The sequence below is a fragment of the Plodia interpunctella genome, chromosome 17 (genome assembly GCF_027563975.2).
Source record: "Plodia interpunctella isolate USDA-ARS_2022_Savannah chromosome 17, ilPloInte3.2, whole genome shotgun sequence".
Taxonomy (NCBI): Eukaryota; Metazoa; Arthropoda; class Insecta; order Lepidoptera; family Pyralidae; genus Plodia; species Plodia interpunctella.
The window spans coordinates 5863131-5873129 of record NC_071310.1 but is presented as its reverse complement, the minus strand read 5'-3'; the positions used below and the strand labels follow the sequence as shown (position 1 = coordinate 5873129).

Here is a 9999-nt window from a genome sequence, read left to right as displayed (position 1 = left end):
TATTACATTTAAACAAAGTGTATGAACTCCCACGATATGCATTCCAGTGTCAACAACTGAGATCCGAAGATCGTGTGAAGTGTAAGAGATTACACTTTTATTATGAAGTGTATATGTATTTAGAACAATCTCTGTTCATGGAGGTGGGATTGGATAAGTAGCCCATAGAAATCTTTGATAGAATAGTGTCTTTCAGATGATTATGTCATGGATTTAGTAAGCACTACATGTATATTGTCCGTAATTCTTCAAAGGAAAATACGGTGTCACAAAACTACACACAGCTATAAGTGGTGACATACGGTAGCTTGGTAAATGTTTTATATAAGAATTATTTTTCCGTAGTCCGGTTAACCGGACAACTGAACTAAAAAGGTGCGAAAGTAACAAAACATATCTTACTTTAGTTTATAGCGTACGAAGTACTTACTAAATCCATGCTTATAGCATATATTTAGAAAGGGCCCCGCGTCCGGCTTAAAGTATGTATGTATGCTTTAGCTTTTTTTATGAATAACGGTGTAGAAAAAAGTGAAAGGTTGTGTGAATATTGCTCTGGCCTTGCCTTATAACTTTTTAAGTAAACGTCACCGATATCAATGTCACATTGTGTTCACGTAGATGTCAACCAATTATAAAAATATTGCTGCTGGCTCGCTTGCCTTGCATAGTATTATTTTTTGGTTTGGTTGGAATTACTGTCCTAGTTTGTTGAGCAGGTAGTGTGCTACTTAACAACAAAAATATTTATTTTTAGGTACTTATCAAACATTCGATCATATAATCCACTGTTAGTAAAATGTCGACTACTATTCCACTTATTGTAAAAATTTTAGCTTCGTCAGTTTCTGTAGCTAACAGAGCTGGTAAAATAGTGCGCGATGTTATGAGCAAAGGAGAACTTGGCATTGTTGAAAAGGTTCGTATAAGCTAGGTACAATTACTTTTACATTTATATCGAAGGTCATTCATTCCTAAACAATGTTGTTTGAGTATGTAATTTATTTTTTAGGGGAAAGACGATTATCAAACTGAAGCTGATAGGTCAGCGCAAAAATGTATAATAGCATCACTGTCAGCACAATATCCGAAGGTGAAAATAATCGGAGAAGAGGAAGAAAGTCCAGATGATAAGGTCAGTATAGTCTTCTTGATTTGTCCATTACTTATGTTTAATATAGATACCATATAATATACATTTTGCTTCTAATTTTGTATGTTCTGTGAGAAACTTGTCTACTAGATAAAGTGGAAAGGGCATTGTTACACACAAAACATGCTTTCATGAATAAATAAAATTTTTGTTTGATTTAGGGTGCAATTCCAAGTGACTGGATAGTAGTGGAGTCTGACAAGGATGTTCTTTGTATGCAATGTCCAGCGAGCCTACAGGGCATCTGTGAGGAGGACATTGTTGTGTGGGTTGATCCTCTTGATGGAACCTCGGAGTATACCCAAGGTGAATACATATTTTTATAATTTTAAGGGGTGGGTTACTATTATACAATATTTAATTCAAAAAATCTGAAATTAGTAACATTTATAAACATTCTAGGTGCCCTAATGTTGAAGAGGGATCCTTGGGAAAGATGGAAAATGTATCTTACGCATCCATTCATTAGTATGAAGTGGTATTTAAGTTTGCTACAGTCAAAATATGGTAACTCAAAATTGAATATATGAATGGTTGTTGTAGTTATGAAATTGTCTTTTCTATATATAAATTCCATAATATTTCTCATGGAAACTTTAAAACTAATCTGGGCTTATCACTATGTAGATATGTGTGCACTTAAGATACCTATATACTTATGTTTCAAATTAACTACTAGAAATGAGTTTGCTTTACCAGTTTATAGTTGAGTTTTTTTACTAACAAAATTTTTCTAGAAATCATTGTAAATAAAAAAATACATACCTATAAAAATACCTAATAATAAAAGAGATGGTATCATTATGTGTCATTAAAATCATGTATACTCCTATGTATATAAAGTGGTGGTGTACAATATTTTAAGTGTATATATATATCAATATCAAATCACATAATGCCTAGGTGTTACAGTGTGTGAGCAGAGCATGTTGTGCATGAGATAGAAAAAAAATCATGTTTTCCATTTTAAGATTATTATTTTGTTTCAGGATTTCTAGAACACGTTACAGTTTTGATAGGAATATCAGTGAATGAAAAACCAGTGGCTGGTGTCATACATCAGCCATACTACAAAACTATTATTGGAGGAGAGAAAGTAATGGGCAGAACAATATGGGGCCTGCAGGAGGCCGGAGTTGGGGGATATACACCTGCACCGCCTCCTGATTCCTTGATTATCACTACCACACGGAGCCATTCTAATCCTATTGTTGAACAGGCATTACAAGTCATGAACGCATCCCAAATTCTAAGAGTTGGTGGAGCTGGTTATAAGGTAGATAATATGAAATACTAGCTGCGCCATGGGGCTTCGCTCCCATGGGAATATCGACATAAATAAAGTAGCCTATGTGTTAATCTAGGTTATATTTTACCCATGTATCAAATTTCATAACAATTGGCCCAGTAGATTTTGCGTGAAAGAGTAACAAACATAAATACATACATACACACATCCTCAAAAACGTTCGCATTTGTAATATTAGGATGTAATAACAACTATATCCTATAATATACTTAATGATACATCAAGTAATTTGTATGTTAATTTTCAGGTTCTACAATTATTAGAAGGCAAAGCATCTGTGTATGTCTTTGCGAGCCCTGGCTGTAAGAAATGGGACACATGCGCGCCTGAGGCTATTCTGGCCGCGGCCGGAGGCAAGCTGACAGACATTCTCGGCAACTTCTACAAGTATGGCGCCACAGTGTCGCACCCCAACAAGACTGGGGTGCTGGCAGCGGTCAACGACGAACTTCATAATTATGCCCTGACCAGAATACCTCGGGAGTTAAAAGACACACTCGCTAAAAAGTGATTGTAAATTTGGAACAGTATTTTGTAAATATTTAAAGGATTTTCTTGTACAATATGTGTATGAATAAAAACAACTGTTAAATAATAAATTGTAATAAAAAAAACTTGAAATAAATAATAATATTAATTGTTTGTCATGTGTATAATTATAACCTTAAAGTTTACTCTTTGGTGTCTTTAACATCTGTCTCAACTCGCGTCGTAAAATTTTACCCGACGGGTTCTTGGGAATCTCGTCGACGAAGATAACCCCTCCTCGAAGATGCTTTGCTGGTGATACCTGTCGAAAAAGATTTTGTTGATATTTGCTCGAACACTGACGCGAATTTAGAATTTTAAAATTTATGACAGTAGATCCAAATGTGCCAGCGCAGGCGAAATACATCGAAAGAGATTCCAAACAAAGCGTAGCTGCGTTACAACCTGAATTATGCATCTAATGTGCATTATATAGGTATAATGGTAATAGGCAATAATGACAGTTTAAAAAAAATAGGTAGCCTGAAAGTGAAGTGATTTGATGGAAAAAGCAAAGACAAAAGAAACTCAAAAGTGGCAAATTGGGCACGTCACGAGATGAGGGAGAATAGATCAGCTCTCAGTCTCGTTTCATTTAATGTATTTTTAATACGCACATCTGTTTCTTGTATGAGTGAAAAATGTCTGTGCGTTTTCCCGGTTCCTACCTCAGCCGTAGATCGTCGAAGGGTCCGCTTTCCTACATTTTCGTCTCCACTTCGGCCGGTCGTTCCGACTTGAGTACCCTATTGTGATTGAGATTGGTGCACGGGATATACCTTGCTGGCGACGTACTCGCAGAGGTCGGCCTCGCTGGGGCGGGCGCCGGGCGCGCGCACCACGAAGGCGACGGGCAGCTCGCCCGCGCGCTCGTCGGGGCTCCCCACCACGCCGCAGTCCGCCACGCCGCCGTGCTGCAGCAGCAGCGCCTCCAGCTCCGCGGGCGCCACCTACAGACGGTGTTCACTCTTTCACTACTAATATTATGGTGTCGCAGCTCGTCGGTGAACGAACTATTACGCCGCATCCACGCTATCGTGAACCAGTTTGGCGGATAGGTACGGCATATATTGCTATTTTTAATTGCGGTAAATAAAAGCACTCGTACAAACTACGTAATATTCATGCATTTGCGTCAGCATCTGTCCGAGTTCCGCATCAGTGTGGAGCCGGCATCAGATTCTATGGTGCACCAATAATTTGTCTGTGTATTACAATTGCAATGATATTTTTACATTGGTATGAGCATGAAGGACACACATTCATCTCATTTTATAAATCTAATCTGACTCGTGTACGTCATCCATATTCACGACTAGTTAAGACTAGAAAACTAAATAGTTGCTATTTAGCTCACTAGTTGTAATAGTCATGTCAGGTGTCTTAAGTCTGATGACCTAAATGAAATCTGATACCAGTGTTAATAAAAGTACTTTAACACACTGCTTGACAAATAGACTCTAGCGTGTATGATACACGCTAGTCTTCGATATATCGATATACCTAAAACCCCATATAATTTTTATCAGACTGCCATCGTAATGATACCGACGTAACGACAATGTTTTTTTGAACAGTATTTTCTATTACTAAGATAATAACTATAAGCTGTTAACAAAACGTGACTATAATCGTTATCAGACAATATAACATATATGCTAAATTTATCCTCACTTTGGCTGATAATTTTATTATCATCAACAAAAGCGCGTATGAATTTATGATAAGTTATAACACTATAGGTTGCCTCCTCTGGTTGCCTCTTATCACCTCGTTTCACGACTTCCCCCAGCGACGTCGAAACTCGCGCGGCATGTGATTGCGAATAAAATTCTCCTACAAAATTTCAATCAGCTTTAAAAAATGTAAGTTAAAAATGTTAAATTCAAATAATTTACTTGGAAAATAATACTTCACATAAACAATATAATTAAACAATATTTTTTTTATTTATCTAAGTACAACGGTACATAATGTGTTTCCTATTACAGTATTTAGTAAGAAAAATAAGGTACATGAAGCTGGTTTTCAGGGAATCCTGGTTTAGTGAGCATTTCTATATAAAGCAAATTTCCGGCGACTCACTTGAAATCCTTTATATTTGATGAGTTCCTTGAGCCTGTCGACGATGTAGAAGAAGCCATCGCGGTCGTAGTAACCGATGTCGCCGGTGCGCACGAAGCCGTCGGCGTCCAACAGCGCGGCGCCGGCGGCCGCGTCGCCCAGGTAGCCCTTCATGCGCAGCGGAGACTTGATCCACAGCTCGCCCTCCTGGTGGGGGCCCAGTTTCTGCCCGGTCTCTATGTCAATTACCTGTGACGATCGTTCCATTCATTGAAGATTTTTCTCTTTGATGTAAGTATGTGTGCACGACCCAATCCAAATTATGTACATGGCTACGCAACAACCTAAGTAACCGTGCCCATCGACTTAGCTTCCGTGGAAATTCGGGGATTGGTAGCCATCTTAAACAAAAATATTTTTCAAATCTGACTAGTAGTTCTAAAGATTAGTGTATTCAAGCAGCTTTAATATAATTTTGAAAATAATATTGTGATGAAAATATTCTGAAATCGAATAGAAAGCGAATAGAAATATAATATATTAGTATAGAATGTAACCACGTAAATAAATTCTCACAAAAATTGTGTTAAAATAGAAAATGAAACTACATTCTATACATTTGTACAGCTAAAAACAAATTACCAATTGTTGTTAATACTTAAATAACGATCCCATTGCCGAATGTGAAATTAAGGCACCGCCTATATAACAATAATAATATAAGTACATAAGTATACGAGTATGTGGAAAAAGTTGATGCAAAAATGTTTACTTTTATTTTCATGCCCGGAGCTGGAGTCCCACAAGAGCCCACCTTGTCCGCCCCCGTCACATCCACACAACAAGCCTGCGTCACCTCAGTCAGCCCATACCCTTGTTTAATGAAGTCTAACCCTGTCCTGCAAAGTTTGTTAGTTAGCTGTTACCAATCTATTTCAATCCAATACCCAAAAATATTGAACAAGCTGTCATAGTTGACACCCACCAATAACGAAAAGAAAACATCTTTTTAAATCAGAGATGGGTTTGTGCCTAGGTATACCATTTTTCCCGGGCATAAACCATCCACACACACGGCCACAAACCATCTGTTGTAAATTTAACCAATAAATAAAAACAAGAAAGGGATTAAAGCAAGCTTTTTACAAAGAGCTGAGTCTGGTTACTCACAAAAATAGTATCAGTCCACAAAAAGTAATTTACTTGTGTCAAATGTCCCGTTTAACGCGCAAAAAATGCCTACCCATGCTATTGGTCGTCATGGATGATATGTATGTATTAATATAAAACACTTCTATTGTAAATGCAATATTTTTTCATTCAATCAGAACACTATTAGTAGTTTTGAAACTCATCAAGTCAGTCATGGTCCGAAACTGCCGGCTCCCGGCAGACCAGCCGTATATGTATATCGCCCAGATTTTCAGTGCAAGTAACTCTATCTGAACCGAACAAAGTAAATATATTAAAAAGCATGCAGTGTTAATTGTGTAGGCATATAAAACCAATTTACAGCAATTTACAATTTGTAAAATTCAACTAAAAAGCCTACTCTACCTTTTAATAATGGCTTTTTGCAATTCTACAGAAAGAGGTGCCGCGCCGCACCACACTTCGTGCAGTGACGACAGGTCATACTTCTCCACGAGCGGATCTTTGGCAAGGAATACTGCTAATGGTGGGACTATAGTTGTCATGTTTATCTGAAATCCATGATACAATCAGTGAAAAAACAATAGTCCTTTTCTTTAAATTATACAGCCATGGCAACAACTTGCGTTGTCAAATCTGGCTGACGTAGGTATCTTGTAATACAAGATTTCATATATGTTCTGAGAATAAAACCTTGAACTTAATTCTCAACCCTTACATGTTTGTTAGTGAAACAATGTCTTAGAATGTTCTTCAGTTTTTCTCGAGTTTTAAATTTACAATCAAAAGATTCAATTACATATTTTATTACATAATTGGTAGATTCAATTAAATTATTTTAATATATGTGTGTTATAATTATTATATGTAATAAATACCTTATAATTTTGTATGGTTTCCAAAAACTGTTCAGGTTCGAAGCGAACCAGAAACACTATCCTGATCCGCATTGCCAGCACCGCCATTGTTGTGATGAAGCCGTAAGCATGAAACCAGGGAATCAGAGACAGGCCGTTCAAGATATCCTTATTTATGTTTGATTTTTTGTTGAGCTGAGAGTGATGAAAGTAGTACCTGTAAAAATATTATGATTTCAGATTTCAATTTGTTTTGATTTTAATTTATTGCTCTAGCGCTCTATAAAATATAAATAATACAAAACTGAAAAAGGTGTTTTCTACAAAGATTATACAAAATGATTAGGGGTTATGAGTTAGGTATCATTATTATAAAATAATCTAATAGTCTTATATTTTTGAAAATAAATTATTAGCTGCTTCCATTTGATATATATACTAGCTGCGTCTCGGAGCTTCGCTCCTGTATGAATTTCGGGATATAAAGTATCTTATGTGTTATTCCAGATTATATTCTAGCTCTAACAATCAGTCCAATAGATTTTGTGTGAAAGAGTAACAAACTTACATACACACGTACATCCTTGTTAACTTTCGCATTTATAAAGTAGGATATAAATGCGAAATAAATCAATTCAATCAATAGTAGGATTTATATTCTTTATACCACATAAACAAGAAAACTATTGCAGTGGCGAACATAAATTTTAACATAAAGAATGACTTACTTCATGTGAGCTGACAGGGTGAGGAAATTCACATGTGTGAGCAGCACTCCTTTAGGCAACCCTGTGGTGCCCGATGAACACATTACAGCCACCGGATCATCCATGCCATTTACATCTACTAAATTGAAGTCTTCAACCCTAACATCCCCCCTAACTAATTCATTATACATGAGCGCTGGTATCACATCATATTCACCAAACAGTATTAATTTGGGATCCAGGGGCACTTCTTGGCAGCTCTCCAGTACATTCTGGGCAGTGATAGGAGAAACAAAAATGAATTTCGGCTTTGTAATCTTCAATAGATGAGTAAGTTCTCCTGCAAGTCACAATCACAATGAATAAAGATACAAAATATAGTTAAGTAGGTACTTTAACAAGAATAAAAACAATGTGTCAACAGTTTTTGTAATGTTTTACTGTGATCTTTTAAGTGGCAGGAAATACTGAATCAGTAAAGCAAAACTGAATCAGTAAATCAAGTACCTATTGTGATATGAAAGTATGGGGATATGATTTAGAACCTCATTTTGTTATAGAGCAAAATTACAAAATATAAAATAGAAACAAGGATCAAAGAATATGGTAAGAACACCCTATTAAGATAAATAAACTTGCCTGTAGAATATGTAATATTGAGTGTAGACAGGACACCACCAGCAAATATGACTCCAAGGGCTGTAGGAGGAAATTCAAAACGGTTTTCACAGCTAAGGCCAACCAAGTCTCCTTTTTTTAGCCCCAGTTTTTGTAACCGTAAGGCTACTTTAACACTTTCTTGTAATATATGGTTATATGTAACAGATTCTCCAGTTTCTCCTGATATCTATAAGATAATGAAGAAAACACGAATTAGATCTAAAGTGACTAATACTTACATATTGTAAGCTTATTGATATGGTACATATACACAAAGATATTATAGATATTTTCTTTGGGTATGCAAATTATTTAGCAATTATGCACAGAAACAATTTTTAAATTCATAATTATAACTGCAGAACGAGTAAAAACAATATATATATACAAATACCTCAGTTTTATTATAATAAATGAAATTATAGATTGAGTTTCTTACTAGAGCAACTTGATCTCCGCCTTTCTTCAGTTGATCAAACATAAATTGCCCATAGGATAAATGAGCTGGAATGTACTCCTCTTCAGGCCCAGACACTATGTTATTATGTATAAAAGCCGACATGATTATAATATGATTTATTAATATGTTAATGCATCAAATATTTAAAATCCAAAGTGCTTGCGGGCTTAATCTCTATATTACTTTAACCTATCAATATCACTTATCTTTTTAATATGATAAAAACTTAAATCCAAGTGTTCAAAGGTACGGTACGGTGTACGGTAATCTTGCACAAACTACCTATTCAAATACTTTCCTTCCTAATTGCGGATCGAAGGTGTTATCTATATAACCTTTACCAAAACCAAGAAATATAGGTATAAGGAGACCAAGAGCGTGACAAAGTGAAATGATGGAATCTTTTTTAGAACAAGAATTAACTTTATAATATTTTAACGGTTAAGGATTAGATACTTATTTATTTTTTATACTTGAGTGTATGGTATCCATCCATAAGGAAGTTTGATTTGATTTAAAACCTTTTATTTTTATTTGGAAACGAGGGAGGACGCATATATAGAACCTACGGACGAACGGGACAGACAGGGACAGATGTCACATTTAACAGCATTACCACTTTTTGTCATTGACATTTAAGTTTTTTTAATATACAGGACAGGACATGACAGGACACGCTGCCTAGGATGTTGGCTGTTGTATTTCCCCGTTATTTAAAAAGATATGAAAACATTCTTGATTAATCATAAAAAACTTAAGACACACTATACTTTAAGCCATGAAATTAGTACTTACTAAATAATATGTTTTGTTACTATCGCACTTTATAAATTTGAAATAGGGCATATTACGCAAAGCTCAACGCAGATGGCGCTACTGGTATAACTAAGGTACACATTTCTAATGGAGGCAAAAAGCGCCAATTTTCAATATTGACCAAAAATACTACGCAATCGTGGTGCGTGTTTCACGTGTGAAGTGTTCCGAGGTTCTTTTAGACCGTGTACTGGCTCGAAAATTTGTCCCATAGTTTTCGAAGCTTTTTTATTTTATGGAAAACGATTTTTCCCAATATTTCGGCACCCGAATATGCTACAGTGTTGTATATT

General features: G+C 35.9%; 2 protein-coding genes and 1 long non-coding RNA gene across 5 annotated transcripts; 2 read left to right on the top strand and 1 right to left on the bottom strand.

The window, feature by feature from the left end:
• Positions 1–624: 624 nt before the first annotated feature.
• Positions 625–3104, top strand: LOC128676952 (uncharacterized protein). Of its 2 annotated transcripts, XM_053757429.1 has the most exons (6): positions 625–919; positions 1013–1135; positions 1315–1459; positions 1556–1660; positions 2143–2429; positions 2710–3104. In XM_053757429.1, exons 1-6 carry the CDS (start codon positions 800–802, stop codon positions 2971–2973), a joined length of 1044 nt encoding a protein of 347 aa, XP_053613404.1. In that variant the 5' UTR covers positions 625–799; the 3' UTR covers positions 2974–3104. The 2 variants fall into 2 exon arrangements, with proteins under 2 accessions (XP_053613404.1, XP_053613405.1); XM_053757430.2 differs by lacking the exon at positions 1556–1660.
• On the bottom strand, positions 3050–9478 carry LOC128676951 (uncharacterized). The gene is made up of 9 exons (XM_053757427.2): positions 8870–9478; positions 8410–8617; positions 7792–8110; positions 7085–7280; positions 6612–6757; positions 5827–5953; positions 5076–5303; positions 3770–3940; positions 3050–3252 (listed from the first exon to the last, which is right to left on the bottom strand). Exons 1-9 carry the CDS (start codon positions 8990–8992, stop codon positions 3127–3129), a joined length of 1644 nt encoding a protein of 547 aa, XP_053613402.1. The 5' UTR covers positions 8993–9478; the 3' UTR covers positions 3050–3126.
• Positions 4770–7312, top strand: LOC128676953 (uncharacterized). Of its 2 annotated transcripts, none has more exons than XR_008405485.1 (3): positions 4770–4855; positions 5023–5345; positions 6643–7312. It is a non-coding gene; the product is annotated as an uncharacterized LOC128676953 (long non-coding RNA). The 2 variants fall into 2 exon arrangements; XR_008405486.1 differs by having other exon boundaries at positions 4982–5345.
• Positions 9479–9999: the final 521 nt, after the last annotated feature.

Bases quoted from the DNA above. Each gene is read 5' to 3' on its own strand.
- LOC128676952 (XM_053757429.1), top strand. From the start codon at position 800: ATGTCGACTACTATTCCACTTATTGTAAAAATTTTAGCTTCGTCAGTT. The intron at 1,661-2,142 runs GTAACTCAAAAT...ATTTTGTTTCAG, and splicing joins TTTGCTACAGTCAAAATATG to GATTTCTAGAACACGTTACA. The intron at 2,430-2,709 runs GTAGATAATATG...GTTAATTTTCAG, and splicing joins TTGGTGGAGCTGGTTATAAG to GTTCTACAATTATTAGAAGG.
- LOC128676951 (XM_053757427.2), bottom strand. From the start codon at position 8,992: ATGTCGGCTTTTATACATAATAACATAGTGTCTGGGCCTGAAGAGGAG. The intron at 8,111-8,409 runs GCAAGTTTATTT...TGTGACTTGCAG, and splicing joins CAATATTACATATTCTACAG to GAGAACTTACTCATCTATTG. The intron at 3,253-3,769 runs GTATATCCCGTG...CTTTTTCGACAG, and splicing joins GCGAGTACGTCGCCAGCAAG to GTATCACCAGCAAAGCATCT.